Source organism: Diadema antillarum, unplaced genomic scaffold, assembly GCF_040938485.1.
Source record: "Diadema antillarum isolate AM-2024a unplaced genomic scaffold, OU_Dant_1.0 scf00000057, whole genome shotgun sequence".
NCBI lineage: Eukaryota > Metazoa > Echinodermata > Echinoidea > Diadematoida > Diadematidae > Diadema > Diadema antillarum.
In genome coordinates this window covers 1,409,312-1,426,797 of record NW_027270946.1, presented here as the reverse complement: position 1 = coordinate 1,426,797, position 17,486 = coordinate 1,409,312, and the positions used below count along the sequence as shown (strand labels likewise).

General features: G+C 38.9%; 1 protein-coding gene across 1 annotated transcript; it reads right to left on the bottom strand.

Moving 5' to 3' along the window:
- Positions 1 to 1,953: 1,953 nt before the first annotated feature.
- Positions 1,954 to 9,407, bottom strand: LOC139715909 (cytochrome P450 2U1-like). The gene is made up of 7 exons (XM_071627461.1): positions 9,244 to 9,407; positions 7,602 to 7,798; positions 6,811 to 6,959; positions 6,018 to 6,159; positions 3,721 to 3,923; positions 2,695 to 3,157; positions 1,954 to 2,141 (listed from the first exon to the last, which is right to left on the bottom strand). The coding sequence occupies exons 1-7, from the start codon at positions 9,405 to 9,407 to the stop codon at positions 1,954 to 1,956; spliced, it is 1,506 nt and encodes a 501-aa protein (XP_071483562.1).
- Positions 9,408 to 17,486: the final 8,079 nt, after the last annotated feature.

The following is a 17,486-nucleotide window of genomic DNA, read 5'->3' as shown; positions in this document are numbered from 1 at the left end:
TGGAGGCTGCAGTGCATTTATGCATTCCTGTTTGGTTTGGCTTGTAATTTATCCTAAATGATTCAGACCTATAAAACAATTGAAAACAAATAATTCTGAATATCTTGAAAATAGACATCATATAGAACAATACATTGTAACCAGGCATTGATAAAAAAAAAGTTGTAGGATCAAAAACAAACAAACAAACAAATAAACAAACAAAGCTTGTAGCAGGGATTCTCTTCGTTCATGACACTGTGTCTTCATTATTTTTAATGCATGCACATCAATATTCATCAGCTTTTACACACATCATGATTATTGTATATAAACTTTGAGTTATCTGACTTATAGTTTTGCTGTCAGCGCAAAGCCATTCGAACAGTGTTGACGTTGCTCTTTCATTTTAGGAGAGCCTCCCCCCCCCCCCCCCCCCCCCCCACTCTATGATCTACCTATACATATCCCGGCCTATAATACAGAGTTAAAGCACTACGTGACCATCAACAATCAAAGAAGACAACGTTATTATTCAACAGGGCAAGAGCAAATGAACGATGCGAGATTCACTGTACCCGTATTAAACGAAAATTTGGCATGTACTCGTATATGAAATTCTTAAAGGAACTATGCAATGCAGATGCATTCACTTAATATGCATACTGATTCATATTACATTGTACCCTGATCATCACTAGTGGCCAGAAGAATATCTTAACTTTTTATTATGTCATAATTATTATGTTTCACAACAATTTTTCTATACTATTTCTCTTTAGATTATTTGGATTCGCAAAAAAGAAAGAAAAAAAGAAAAAAACCTCCCCAACCAAGATTTTGTCGGTGATATCATCTGCAAATAATACTGGTATAAATAAAGTACTATTTGGAATGCATAGCATGCACCTTTCCCTAAACTTGACTAAGCATTACTACTTGTAGGCCCTGATATTTCCCTTCAAGGTCTTTTTTAATCAGTTAATAACATGGGAACCTGCAAGTCATGCTTAGTCTATTTATAGTTGCATTCGAATCTCCTTTATTAATCATAATGTAGTACATTTATGCACATAAGCAATTATTGACAGATGATTGTCTTCATTGACATGCATAATCTTGTTTGGAAGGTTTTTTTGTTTTTTTTTTGGGGGGGGGGCATCCAAGTGATCTGAATAAAAATAGTAAAAAAAAATCAAAATATAATACATGTACTATCACACTATTTATAGATACTATGTGATGTTGATGGCATCATTAATCAATACAAGTTAACATGCATTTGCATTACATAGTTCCTTTCAAGCTACAGTATGAGCGGCTTTTAACCACATCACAGTGGTTTTACTGATATTCCAACGAATATCAAAAGCATAGATGCTATGAGCTCACTATTTTGGCTAGAACCTTTCATTGAGATCAATGTATCTATAATGGTCAAAAAGGTTCAAATTCACAAAAGTAACATTAGCAAATTCATAGGCTTATAAATGGCAAGTCATATTTAGTACTCCAGTGTTGACAATAGAATGGTGAAGAAACTTACATTTTCTCCTTATACTAATAGGCACACTCAGGTTTCAATGGGTCCATGCATTCGGAATACAGTACTGAGTGAATGGGTACGCATGTGTATGGTATATAGGCGGAACCATAATCATTATGGCAAAACGAGTGACAATTGGAACGAGGAAGGTTTACTTTGTCTGTATAATACTCCTAGTGTGCGTGTGCGTGTGTGTGCGTGCTTGTTTGTGTGTGTGCGTGTGCATTGCAACTTAGACAGTCGAGACGTGTGAAGAGACATAGGCCCATAGCCTGTGACAAGTGCTGAATGGAAGAGATCTACCCATAGAATTACGGGAAAAAAGACGTCCACGCACGTAATAACAACCATTAAGTTTTTTACAGAAAGACAGTCTTTGCAAATGGTACAGAAGAGAATACGCAACACTGGTAATCACAATGAAATCTTCACATTGTGCGAGCGCACACCCGAACTTGGAAGACTGGAGTGTCATAGACAAATCCTAGACGGCCCTCGAGTGATAAAGGGGAGGACGATTCTTCCACTCTCCTGAATGTGAATCGATGCAGGAGATTGGTAAAGAAGACGAACATCTGCTTCCGAGCCACAGACTCTCCAATGCAGGTTCGTTTACCTATTGAAAAACAAACAAACAAACAACAACAAGGTTCATTATCAGGAAACTTCTTGTTGGATCTTATATCGCTACAGCTAGTGACATTATAAGGACGCTCATGTTTGACACCTCCTGGTTTGGTATCTCTACAGCATCAATAAACGTGACTAATTCCAAAACTTCTGGACCCAGAGTTCTGGACGCGATGTCCTTGATTAAAACTGTCACTGAAACACTTTAAAATAGTTTTTTTTTTTCTTCTTTTGGTTCTTTCAATGCCGTGACTTCAGCAAAGAGGAAACCCATTAACTATAAACAAATTTCGATTAATTTTTCCAAACAAGTCGACTGTACATTTACATCACATTTTGACATATTCCATCCCACAAAATTGTACAAGGGGAATGATATCTACGTGTATAGGCTACAAGTGTATTTTCGGTAGTTTCTCGCTGCCGTGATTTTTTTTTTCAAATGGGTTTAAAAAAAATGCTGCTGGGATCTGGAAACACTAACGACAAATTCAGAATAAAAAAACAGCAACCAACAAGAAAGGTAAAGGCCTAACCACCTGTACAGAATGGAATCAATTCTTCCGGTTTGATGCATTCACCGCTGTCACTGAGGAATCGCTCTGGCCTGAACTCGTCTGGGATGTCCCAAACTCGGCTGTCTCTAGCGACTCTCCACATGTTGGATACAACAAGCGTTCCCGCACGAATGTCATAGCCATCCACCTTTGTGTCTGCCCCACACCTGTGGGCTACGCCGAGAGGGGATGCTAGTCCCATACGCCGGATCTCCTGTAAGGTTGCTTCTGTGAATGGAAGACTAGGGCGATCGGAGAGCGTCGGAAGTCTGTCTCGACCAACGACTCGATCGAGCTCGTCTTGTACTCGTGTCTGGACGTCTGGATGGGCCACCATGTAGAGTATGCTCCACTTGAGGGAGGCGTTTGTTGTCTCCGTGCTGGCACCGAACATATCGCCGATGCAAACTTTGAGGTTGACCTCGTCAAATGATGACGAACTGTCCTATTTAGAGAAGAATTGCATAAAATGCACACTTACTCATGTTCCGTATGGTGCTTGACTGGCTGAAAATGTCTCAAATGAAATAGGACATTTACTGCGTCACTTAAGATAAGGCAGTTGTTTACTCTACAGAGATGATAACTACTAAAAAAGAAAAGAAAAAGGTTAAACAGAGATCCACGATCAACGATTCCTCTAATCGAAACTAATGATGACACGGGTAATTTGAAAATGGTATAAGGGAAGTAGGACCTAATGCGCCCACACAAATACCCACACATCGCACACTATCAAAAACAAACTAAACAGAACAAACAAACAAATATTATTGCAACTGATTGACAAATTGCCCTACATCGACGTAAATATCATTAACGAAGACGTAAATATAATTTTATTTTGGCTACTACAAAACACTAATAAATTCAGTGCTTATTTACGCCGATGTAGGGCAATTTGTCAGTCAGTTGCAATGAAAACACCTCGACGGAAGAATTTCATGAATTTGAATAAACAAATATTAGTCAAGAACAAAGTAAAGCAAAGCAAAGTAGGGCGTATACCTGACTCGTTCTCTGAATCTCTGAGAGGTAGAGATCAATAAAGTCTTGAGGATTCTTGGGTTCGTCGGGCTGGTTCCGATGTTCATCGACGATCTTCTCAATGACGCGGGTGAAATTCTCGACACCCTTCTTAATCTTGTTGGCCGGGCTGAAAGGAACTTTTGCTAAGATTGGTATGAAGATGAAAATCCCACCCGACGCAGCTGTGGACAATGACAGAGACCAGAAAAATCGATGTTCATTTCTAGCTGTAGGCCTAGATCGCAAATTACGCTTTATATCATCCATCCATTAGTTCGTTTTTCTTATATAAAAATAAATGCCAGCACGTAGTGGCCAAAAGTACTGCCGACTGCAGCCCACATGATTCACAATCATCACATTTTGAGAATGCATGTATATTTACATCTACAGTGAGAAGTTAAGAGTGCCCAATGATGGGAAAAAACAATAGGTGTTTGGATGTTATCTTAAAATATTCTTGGATATGTGTAAAGATATGGTGTATGGTGTTACATTACGAGTGTTTGTGTTTTACACAGGATGAAAACAAAAATCCGATGTTACGGGGTTAGACTTTGTGTCGTTCTGCTAACAATGGCGCAAAAAAAAAACCCAAAGCATTAAAAAAAAAAAGAAAAAGAAAATGAAGTGCGGCTTTATCAGACTTTCGTACAGTGATTTCTGCCGTCTTCTTATTGAGCAAGGCCCAAATAGCAGCACATGAATATAATGCTGTTATAATAATGGGCACTTCTACACCTTTGAATATTATGATGATTAATATCAAAGGTCTGTGGTACTGGCAATGTATACATAGGTCGAACAAAGGTACAGCGTATACCAGACTGCCAAGTACCGAATACATGGTTGACCGAGGAAGAAGAATGAAGCGTTTTTTCAGATCTCAAGATGGCATGAAAAGGAGAATAAAAATCATTATGCGTGTTTGTCTGCTCGTTGGAGGGAGAGTCTTTATTCTATCGACCCAACTCGAGATATCCATTGTGGGAGAGCGGGATATTCCTTACCCATTGTCAACCTTAACATCTCTTATGAAGCAAGGCGCTTCTTTTCTTAGTATAAAAGTGAGTTTAAGAGGAAACATACCTATAGAAGCATTCGCACATACTGTTTACATTTCCCATCACGATGGTTTTAACGATGGGATTTTCATGTCAACCTTTTGCCTGGCGAATGAATTACCCACAACTTTTCAACACAATACATGTTCAGAAGAAACCGTTTGGTTCATTTTATAATGATCTCGCTCGGGAGAATGATTTATACGAATCACTTTCCACTTATATACTCGAATAGTTTTCGCTAAAAACACAAAATAATATGCTTACGACGCTGCAAGCAGAAGAATGATTTAACCCTTGAAACAACTTAGAATACTACATCTCTTCGTATATTTTTCAGTTTAAAATAAAAAGTCAGTCCTGTCAAATTGATACTTTCCTTCCTGTTAATATATATATATATATTATATATATATATATATATATATATATATATATATATATATATATATATATATATATATATATATATATATAGATAGATAATATATATATATATATATATAGATAATATTTATGATAACTCAGGTTCTGCTGAGACAGGTTAACATTGTGCCTACTCTGTATTATTATATACTTATGTGCTTACGTATAATATAATGTTACAAGATATCAGACTTTTTGATTCCAATTCTTCCAAACGCACCAAAGTCGGCACACCATAATGGTCACCGTGTTGGGTTTACGGTAAATAATTAAAAGTAGTGGTAAATAAACTAATTTTGTTTATCATTGTAACCCTGTAACCCCTTTAGTCTTTTCAACTGCTATTTACCTTTAAAACGAGATGACGGTCATCTTGGATTTTGCAAATATGGTCGCCCCATATAAGAATGCTCTCCTTGGCGCCGGTCAAAAATCGGAATGCTATGGTTTGGGCTACACGATATTGTGTGCAAAATATGTTATTTTTGGAAGAATTTGAAGAGTTTGTTTGCAAAAACCGATAAGTCCATATTTGTCAAATGGAGATACAGTGTATTTGCGATTAAAGGTCAGGAAAAATAAAGAGAATAATAAGAAAATTTTTGCTTCTTTTGACCATAACTTCAAAAATATACCTTTATATGTAGTGACCAATATATCATTTGAAAGGTATTATTTTGTACTTTATGACAGAGACCGTACTTCAAAATCTTCAAAAATGGACTTATCGGTTTTTGCAAACAAACTCTTCATTTGAACCAAAAAGTAACTTGCACCCCACTATACCTAGCTTGAGGTTCTCGTTGATGATCTCCTGGAGTTGATTGAAGGCAGGCTCTGTGTAGCTGAAACTTCTCCCAAACAGCAGCACAGAAATCACGTTGGAAACGGCGCAGTTAAAAAGCTTGTGTGGATTGAGAGGCCGATCCTTCATTGAAATACGAGAGAAAACTAATGTATCAATATCAAACCTGAATGCTTTGGATTTCCCTAGTCGAAAGTGACAAATCATTATCTTGGCCTATGCTTTTTTTTTCAAAGTAACCGCATAAATGACAAAATAATAGTTCTTGGTTGCTTACCTATCGATATAGCTTTGGTTTGTTTTGCGATTAAAACACGTTTAATGCAGGGCCTAATAAATGCAAAGGCTGTAAATTCCGACGACTCTGGAACTTGTTTATTTCATGACAGAGCACACAATAATAGTATTTCTTTCCATCCTTTTGCCAAAAAGCAGGAGGAATTTAACATAATATCGGCCGGCTTGACCAGAGAGGCGACACAGAGGCAAGACAAAAGAGCTTCAGCCATACGACTATTTCAACACAGGAATTCAAGAACATAAACTTAATGCTGTGCGTATATAGTTTAAATGTTGCACATTACTCCTTGCTTGCTATTATTGTATACGTACGCTTCCAAACGAGTGTGGCAATGAAAAGAATCATAACAATGATAGCTATCATCGTCATCATGATAATAATATTAAAAAGAATTTTTGAGATGATCCAGACGATCCAGGTTATTTTTTTCTTTCTATATGTAGGTATATCTCTTCATGTATTTGTATAGTCACCAGAATTTTGGCCACCTCCCCGAGAAGTGTGTGAGCCTCAGCGTGAATAATGTCGTCGATCGTTCGGGGACCACTGTTTAGCTTCCTTAAGGCACTGTGGACAAACAGACGATGATCCTTCCAAACTTTGCCTGAAGAGCCAGCTATACCTGTCAGGAGGGAGATAGTGAGAAAGACAAGAGCAGTGCAGCTGTGAGAAATCATGAAAAGTTGAACAGAACAAAACAATGACAATGTTAATACTGATGTGAAGTGATAATAACGCAAGTTAGTGATACGACAGAATAATTATAGAAACATCATATGCAAAAGTGCAGTAAAGCTTCTTTCGGACGACGCTAAAATGAACCTTTCGTGGACTTCACCTAAACGCTTGTGTCATTACCTAAAATTTCCATTGCCTCTTCCTAAAGGCATACTAATGTCTTGAAAGTGGATAACAGTGACTGTCTCTATATGGAAATAAGGCTTCTGCAGTTAGTGATTTTGCCATTAGCGAGCTTTAGATCTGCGACGCGAACGCTATGACGACGCAGCCTCCATGGTTGACCAATAGAAACAGCTACCTCGCTTATGTGCAGAACACCATTTTCTGCCTTATTAGCGTCGTCGAACTATAGCTCGCCAATGTCAACTCGTATCAAACACTTGAATGTGAGAACAAGAGAATGTGTCGGAATGCACGGGGGTACAAGACAAATTGATAGTCACGATGAGGATAATCATTATTAGTACAGTTTACAAGGGCTACAAACTTTTTCCAAGATTATTGAAAACTTTTATGATCTCACCAATATTCCTCCTGTCGAAGAAGTCCTCAATGGGGACGATTCGAGGTCGATCCTGAATGTTTGGATTCTGGAAGGCATCCTTTATCAACTCGTAGCTGTTGAGGATGACGATGTCCGTCGTGAATATGCGCAGCCTGTAGATGTCGCCGTACTTCTCAGCGAATGCGGTCAGCAAGTTCAGAGGTGACAGTTTAGAGCTGCATCACGTTAATTGAAAGAAAAAAAGAAAACAAACACACAATTAGACGAATAAAACAGGTAAGCGATGTCACTATAGCAGATTACATCATCGAAGCAGCGAGGTTGATGACAGAAAATTGCATTTGGAAGAAAAAAATCAGATTTTATGCACGATATTAGATGATGTAATAATTCGACCAATTATCGATAAGCTCTAATGTCATCTTGGCGTGTTTTCCCACTCGCAGTCAGGATTGGTAGCGTTTTATTTCGATTTGCTTCTCGAATCACGTACACATTCATACAATATACATTCGTACGATATGATTGAAGGAGTAGTATAGATATCCACAATGTCATGTGAAGATCCTAAATGTATATACATCGTATCAATACATTGTATTGATTGTTTTAAATTCTTCTAAAAGACAAACTTGCTATACTGCGTGTGTATGGTCATCCCGATTGCGTCATAAAATCTTGCTTTTACATCTAAACTCTTTTACCTTCCATGCGATGTACGGACGAGTGGATTGAAAGCACCATCTGTGTATGAGGTGAAGTCTTCTACAAGGTTTTTTTCTTTGATATTGTCTAATGAAAATGAAATCTGACAATTTTTTTTGAACGGTTAGATCTATTGCACTGTCTTCCGTAGTATACTCTTCAGAAATATTCATATGAAGGGTGCAAGTTATTCATAGAAAAAAAAAACACCTGGGAGTATAGATAGTAAGTTCATAGTACAAGCATAGACTTCAGCATTAGCTAAAACCCATTTAACAGCGTATACAATAATATTCTGCCAAGAAATATCATTTACAGCGCTAAATGTATTGATGTACGTTTGGTGAAAATACATGAACGAATAATGGGCGAAACATCCGATGACATCGTTTTTCCGGACTTTTTATTTTGCCGATCTTTCGGCCTATCTCAGCCTTTATCGCCATTGTGCTACACAATAGACAATGTCCCCATGATAAATCAAAATCTAATCATAAATAAGTAAAACATAGCCCCGTCACTGGATGTATCGCATGGGCGTCACGGGGGGGGGGGGGGGGATGCGTTGGTGCGAAACCATCCCCCTCCACACCCTACAAAAAGTTTTAGTATGCACGCACTTAAATAATAATAATGATGATAAATCTCTATGGTCTCGGAGGTGACATGCGCGCGGGCAAGAGGCTTTTTTTTTCTTGTTAGCTGATCAAACCCGGAAGTGAAACCAGAAATATAAACGCACCCCCTTGAAAACAGCTGGTGACCCCCCTGCATCGTCATCTCGGTATCTCGACATCGTCATCCCTGCCCTTCATTTGCTCCCTTATACTAATGATGCCAAGGCACCGTTAGCAGTAAAAATGATGTTGAGACGCCTCATACTTTCTCGCTGTGAATGATATTATATACGCCTATTATGTTTATAAAGTAGACCATCACGGTATAAATATCATACCTAACTAAAGTCGGTATGGTGCCGATCAGGGGCCAGCTGGCGGGTCCGGGAGGTAGATTGACTCGAGTCCATGTCCGGCTGGCCAGAATCCATATTGCTGAGAGGATGACCGTGATGATGGTCAGTAAGAACCACGGGCTCGACAAGAGTGCGGTTGACTCCATGTTGTATAGCCTCTTGGGTATAGGCTTATATGCAACCTGTCATTCATACGGTAAAATAGAAACACGAGTGTTGTGAATAAGAGCACTGTTTGCGTTACAACCCGGCTGGTTTATTCAACAGCAGAAAAGCAGATGCATCAAGAACAAAAAGATAAAAAAAACACCCAAAACACACATCTAAGAAATCTGGGAGCTGGGCATGACATACAATGTATTACTATAACGATAGGATACCACATCTGGTGAGGTTTAGTCTCATTTTGCTCCTTTATTCCCCCCCCCCCCCCAACAACAACAATAAAATCGTACTATATAAACAACTAGCCCGACCAGACAATACGCCCTGCGACCTGCCGTGACACTGTGTACAGCGATAGGGCCGTGTATAGAGTAAACAACGTAAAAAGGCAAATGAAAACATGGTTTATAGTGGGGGTGGGGGTGGGGTGGGGACAACGTGATTTAGTAGGGACGTTCATTTTGAAATCTGAATGAATGAAAGCTGGTCAGTAAAACGATATAAGACTAGCCGACTACACCACCTGTAACAAACACTGGTATGGTAATCTAAAGATGGTCCAAACGTAATGAACAACTTAATGGGTATTTTCTATACGTCTGCACACATCGCCATGCATGCATGCATGCATTCACGTGTACCCCTGAATCTGAGGGTAAAGACATAGGTACTGGAGCGTGCATAGATATGCCCCGCGGTCGCGATCGAGACGTGGTTGGAACATCATGGTGTAGGAACACCATGGTTTACATTACGACTGAAATGTGAGGTTAGTGTTAGTTTAGGCTTCATTTCCCGTCATCCACCCACACATTCTCCTGACTTCTCACCTTTCTAGTTCACGTAAGTCCCCGTTTCAGACACCTTGACTCGCGCTGGGTTGTGAGGTAGGCTTATAACATTCTCCAAGGCATTGGTTGGCAATAATACAAAGAATACATCCATGAATCCCATGCGTCTTCAACAACCCTAAGTGGAAGTTCGGTGAAGCATGGGATGGGTGAAGCTAAGCATGCTGCTAGCTGGCTTTCTGCAAAGGGTGCTCAAATCCCACAGATTCGCACTTCGTCTAGATTCTTGACCACCTGTTTACATGGTAGGCCTTTATAACTTGCGACGTACGTGCACCCTTACAAGTTACATTGCATCCTTCTGCTGCTAGAATCGCGCCACCACGTCTATTGACACAATGGGGTTCGTGTCTGGTCCAGGTAAAACTACTCGGACTTTAACAACAACAACCACAATAATTTTTTTAATTTCTGTTTTTGCTATTTTACTACCGAGATGTAGCTTGTCATTACTAGCCTCATGTGCACACTTCATGTGTACAGTTCTGGTCGAGGTGAGGATTTAGCTTTTAACGTTTTGCGAGATATTCAGAAACCACTCGATGAGATGTCAAAGAGCATGCAATTCTAAGGGGTATCAAAAGTGTATTTGATGAAAATCGGTTTTGAAAGGGCTGAGATATCCAAAAACAAGGTGAAACAAAGAGATCCTAATAAAAGGCGTGTCCTGTCGCCTTTTATTATTATCACTTTTTTCGGATATCTCAGCCATTTGAAAACCAGTTTTCATCAAATAAACGTTGAATCCTTCTTAAAATCACATGTTCTTTCACATTTCATAAGAGGTTTCTCAATATCTCACTTAGGAATGTTCAAAACATGAATCCCCACCTCAACCAGTACTGTACAGTCCCTTTAACTTGAAAATGATCTCGTCACTGCGTATATTATCATGATGAAATCCTTAGGCCCACAAATTTACGAAGATGCTTCAACTGATCTTCCCATTGATGTTATTATTACAGAGGGGCCCACATTCTACAAGCTCTGTCTTTTTAGTGGGTCTCTCCATTTTTCACACTTTAAGCAAAGTTATACATGTACTTCATTTCGATCACTTCTGCTTCTTTTTTACTACAATGTATAATTACGATAAGGTTCTCAATTGTTGTACATTCTTTTGATACATAATGTTTTGTTTACCTTATTCTCTGTTGTCAAAAGAAGTGTGACTTATATGTTTTGTCGAAAAATGAAATAAACTTTGAATATATATTGAATATATAGGATAAAAAAATGATGTTGAAAATCAGCATCAGTGACACAGGTTAAGAAAGTTTTAACTTGGAGATTATACTAGGGCCTATAGTATGTATAGGAGTATTTAGATTTATGCATTAGAATGTTTTGCTTTAATTTTTCGGTAATGAATTGAAATGGATCGAGATTTTGTCCAACCTATCCGGAATTGCAGTCTCATCAAAACAGAAAAAATAAAACAATGAAAGGAACGTGTATATCGGATGGTTCTGATTTCCGAGGCCAGAAAATATCCATAAGTCCAAATACAGATTCTTCCCTTTTCCACACTCGGACCTTCATACGGAAATAGTGCACCAGAAGTGCGCTTCCGGAAACGTTGTATTAATGTATATACGGCAACAAAAAGGGAGGACATTAGTCTGTATAATCAGTCATCGTAGGAAGGGGGGGGGGGGGTAATAATACACTCGTTCCTTTTATTCCAGACATTTCAGCGTAGTTCACTGAATATATGATGATGATGATGAAGTCTTGTATAGCGCCGGTATCCGCCAAGTCAGGCGCTCATGGCGCTTGCTCCAAAATAAATACATAATTCAGCTTAAATTTCATATTGTCGTCATCGTTGTTGTTGATGTTGAATTCTTAGTTTCCTACCTTGAGGTCAAAGAAAGAAACAGCATAGCTATGTTCAGAGACTCCAACTCTGTGTCTCCCGTTGGAAAGGACTTCTTACTTATTTGCTATTGTATGTTGAAAAAATAAGCCTTAGATAGCACCAGAGAGCATCTAGAACCCTCATGGGAACTTTGCGCTTCGCACACATCAACTTGGAATCTCCCGTTTGCTTGGGGTTTCAGGCGGGAGAATCTCCAGATCAGAAGGTGCTTTGGGTTGGAGTCTCTGTATGTTGGTAGATCATCACCTTGAATTGAAGGATAAGTAATATTATGTTGTCCAAACACTTCATGTATTTGTGATGGTGTAAACACCCCTGCGGTTTACTACACGTTGGGTTGTTCTGCGCAGTATACTGAATATCTTTAAAGTGTGTACCCTGCCGAACAAAGACAAAAAGAGCCATCACCTCTCCCTCCCCTCCCCCCCCCCCTCTCTCTCTAACTATCTATCAATCAATCTCTCGTGGGCAGATATACATTTCATACCGCGTATAGAATACCAAAGTGTACATGATATCATAGCCATTCATCGTCAAGGAAACTGGTTTTGAATAACCTCACCTGGTTCGAATGTCGTATTCAGTGAACACTATTGTTACACACCATTATTCGCACCTGGTTCCAACTCTGCCTATAACAAAAGACTGTAAACATCATCACCTTGGTACTCTGTGTAAAACCTATGCCGTGAAGTTCAGAAACAGGACTGATATTTTCTCAAGTGTTTCCTCCTTGCTATTAGATTTTCCCTTCGCGTGTTATGGCAGAGAGTATGAATATTCTTTCCTGTCTGTGATGTCATAAATGTCTCTGGTTCAGCGCTGTATGTACGTACGAAAAATATGAGAGAAAGTAGACCTTATAATACTGCCCTACTTTGGCATAAGGAAGCAAGTGACAAAAGTGACATTTCTCGTAAAAGAACAAAATGTGTCTGTCATTTACACTGATGTCAATGGACTATCATGCATGTCCTATCTAACATATCTCTTAGTAGGATGAGTGTTTCTGCATGAAATTTGGCCTGGAAGAAGAGCTCATTATGTGAATTATGAAAACATCAATAACTCAAATTCAGATGGTATGTCACTTGCTTCCTTTTGCCAAAGTAGGGCAGAATACCTCACAACAATAACAACAACGACGAGGATAATGAAATATTTTTTTGTTTTAATGGATTTAAGTATTCATTCATCGTTCAGTCTGGAATGACCTCGTGATGACTGGTTGATTTTGCTGTTATTCCCAACTGGAGCACGACAATATTACGAGATAACCACTTCGACCGCGTGTACTTGTAATGATTGCTTTACAACTGCATGTCCGAGGCTCATCCGAACATGAATACGAATTCAGAACTCATCAGTAACCCCTCACGGTATGATTGCCAATGACTGCCACTTTTTAATACACAATACATTATAAGTATCAAAACTTCAGTACGCGCAGAACGAATTTCAGTAGATTCTAAATAGAACTGAAAGAGGCGAGTAGTTGTTCCTTGCCAAGCCTGAAATCAACGTACGTACGGTGAATATAATTATGATTACACTAGACAAAAATGCCAAAGCCGGAAACCAGCGCTTGTGAATTTGATTATGCCAGAACAAATGCAAGAGCTAATCAGGTCATTGCTCACGAAATGCAATGAGTTCCGTAGCTTTGGAAGAAAAGACATTCACAGCTATCCTTCGCGGTGCATTTCATCTTCCACGTGCTCGAACAATATTTTCGCGAAAAAGACGATGCGGGCCCAGATGCTGGAACGATCTCTTCCTTCGCCCTTTAAACGCAAATTAAGAGACTTTTTGCTGAATGTATTAAATATTGTAGACATCAAAAAGATTTGTAACGCCTTTATAAATGTGATCAATTGCTGTACATCTTTGTTCCTACTATCCATACCTTATCAATACGTTGGAGATCGCAATCAACTGGGCCTTGCTTTCACGCTCTCGGAATTCATCATTAGCAATTCCGCAGTTGATTTCTTTTTCCCCATTTTCTTCCAGGAGCTCGACTGGACGGGACGTGCTCCTGATAATTTATTAGTACCTATTGTACACTACACTTGCTTGTGCTATTTATGTTGAATACTTACTTCCAATGCTACAACAGTCTTGTATATACCAGAGTTAACAATATACAATAATCACGTTTTATTCTGAAAGCAAATTAAAACTCGGTCACATATATGTTTCACATTAAGTTTAGTTATATATACCTCAAGTCCTGTATTAGGTATTACCCTGACCTGATCTGAACTCTCTAATATCTGCTCCCCGTTTTTCAGTCACAAACATTTGATTATTCGGGACATACAGCCAAACAAGTTTGATTCATGACAGGTCCTGTCATACTTCTCCTTGTTCAACCCAAACCGTAATTTCGACTTCGACCAGTATTTATCATCATATTTATGATTACTGTGTACATACGGTTATAGGCTCTACAGAAAAATTCAAATCCATGTTAAAAACGAATTTTGTTTCGTTGAATAGTCTCATGTCTTCATTTGTGTCTAACCATCTCTAAAACTCTATACCTTCTTCCTGTTTCTTTCCTTTTTTTCTGCTAGCGCTTAGAGACATATGAATGTGATAATGCGCTATATAAGTCTTGTATAATATGATATAATATTATATGAATTTTCTACGTGTTGGACTTCGAATGTTATTATAAGAAGAAGGTTATTAAGGAGTCTCGAGTACGCCATTTGTAGTTCCAACAAGGTTTTTATTCACAAAATTTTCGGCTCCATCTAAACCCCTTCCTCTTACATATATATACACGTGTATATATATTCATTATTGTTCACTATTGATAAAGTACAAGATCTTGTACTATCATTTTCAATGAAACTTGATAGAGAAGTGTGAAATAAACTGAAACTGACACTGAAACATAATCACAAAAATTGCGTGAACTCCTTCACGACTAATACTACAAATATTGTATTGAAATGCGATAAAGCAAACAGTTGATAGCAACGAGTATAATGAGTGATCTAAACTAACTTGATAATGAAAGGTAAACACCGATACAGAAAAAAAATACATGGGTGCAAGGGAGGTGTTCTTTGTGTCCATACGGCGTAATGTTACCCGTGTGACGTCTGAATCAATGAATGTTAACTAATATTTGTAATGTCTTTTGTTTTTGTTTTTTTGTTTGTTTCTACACTTCATGTTAGTTACGTTTACACGTTTCTGTTAGGTTTCTTTTATTTACCTTTAAGTCTATCCGTTTTATGAGCATGATGGGTAAGTTTAGTTAATCATGCACTGCTTTGTCACATCATAGGTAGATTGCTGTTGTTCCACTTCGTTTCTCATTTGTACAATAAATCATTGAGCAACATAAAACATAACTGAAACTGAAACTGAAACTGAAATTGAAACATCTTATCGTGACTCAGCATGGTTTAGGATAGCACCTACAGAGGTCTTATGGCTTGACGATAATAACAGGAAGTTGTGAGTTCCAGCACGAGTCTCGAACACGTGATTCACGGCATTTTAGTGCGTCTTTGTACTAGAGAGAGTACTGTATTGTAGTCGAGAGCACCATAATATGCCCCCCCCCCAAAAAAAAAAAAAATTACAATCGGATTTGCGCATTGATAACTTAATATGATTCAACTGTTTGAATGCTATTTCAGGGTCCAAAAATGTAACAAATTATACCGATAATTATTTTGCACGAAATCCCATTCAATTTAGTTGAGTGGTCACAAGTGGATCGTTGTAAAGCATGTCATGGGTCTGATTCTTCCACAAGTTTAGCACTTGGATGCTCTTGGATCCACATAATGTGTGAACACAATGGACAGAACTTGGAGGGAAGGGATTCCTGACATGTTCTACAAAAATTCCCATTTCTCTTTGACCAGTGAAGCAAATCGGATGGGGTTTTCTGTAAGATTTTGGATAATAAGTTGTACTTTCATGTACCCTGAAATCGTATTTGGATTGATTCACAATTTTTAAAGTTATTGTTGAGAAGGCTCCCGTTGTCAATTTTTCGGGGACATACGGTATATTAATATGATATAGGCCTGCTTCACTGGTAAATCCTCGATTCCGATCGGTTGAAATTTGAGGTATTGATTCAATAGTGGATGTTGTCACCGCCCGATAGTGCTAAATATTGCGCCATAGAACCAAACCGCCCTCTTTTGGTTAGTTGCGGTACGTTCAATTGGGGTCATCCCACTAGACCGACACCCACGAGTCATACAGCCCACGAGTTCGACATTGAAAACAGGTCCACGAGTCATACAGCCCATGAGTTCGACGCTAGGCAAATAAAGCCCATGAGGCTGACACTAGGTAAAAACAGCCACGAGTTCGACAGATACAACACGGCGCGTAATGTGTCGGTCTCGTGGGCCTTGTTGGCTTAGGCCCCCATCTCACTAGGAAGGCGACCATGGCGACCATGGCGATCGTGACGATTTAACAAATCGTGGCGAGATCGCCGTCCGTCTCCATTTTTGGCCTCCGAGGCGATGGCATGCTACGGTTTCTCTACGCTCAACCTGCGCTGTAGGCGATAGTGCCACGATAATGTTATACGACGCTGCCACGTTTTTGCCGCTTTTCCATGCCGACGAGACGCGCTGCTTCTGCGATCGTATTGCGATATTCGTACGCTTACCAAGACCTCGCAACAACAGTGATTCGATCAGAGCGACAGTGATACGGCTCATGCTACGATCTCAAGCGATCGGGGTATAAAATGGGTTTCATGATTGAATTTCTTCTGGCAGATGTCAGTGTCAAACCAACATGGATATGCAGAATATGGTTTTACTCTTACATCTTGGCATTCTAAAACACATCAGTTAGAATCTGATGTGAAATTGCATTATTTTGTCATCCATTCAATTAAAAGGGTAAATGTGTATATGATATTAAAGAATCGGCTTACGAGCAAACTACATCCTACAATGAGACAATTTTGTGAAGATATGTTTGAAAAGATTACAATTAAATTTACTTTCATTGACTTTCAATGGTATAGATGTACGACAAACAAACAATTTAGTAAACACAGTAGATTCGTACTGAGTATACGTGGAAAAATTGAATTTTATACGCTTTTCTCCATGTCCACCTTCCTGATCTGTGCATCACTTTCTTTCGTTCATGGCTGGTTCTTGTTACGTAATACTGTAAAAGTGGTAATTTTCATGGCCGATGGGGGCCGCTTTCGATGCGCTTGAGTTACGTCTAACGCGTTGCTACCCCGTTAGAGTTACGAATGTGGCGCTTTTAATGCGCTTGTGAGGCGATTGTGATACGCACTAAAACCACGGCGACCT

Excerpts from the sequence above, each read along its gene's own strand:
- LOC139715909 (XM_071627461.1), bottom strand. The coding sequence starts at position 9,407 with ATGGAGTCAACCGCACTCTTGTCGAGCCCGTGGTTCTTACTGACCATC. Across the intron at positions 7,799-9,243 it reads ACCATACCGACTTTAGTTAG|CTCTAAACTGTCACCTCTGA; the intron begins GTATGATATTTA and ends AACGTGATGCAG. Across the intron at positions 3,924-6,017 it reads CAACGAGAACCTCAAGCTAG|CTGCGTCGGGTGGGATTTTC; the intron begins GTATAGTGGGGT and ends CATTGTCCACAG.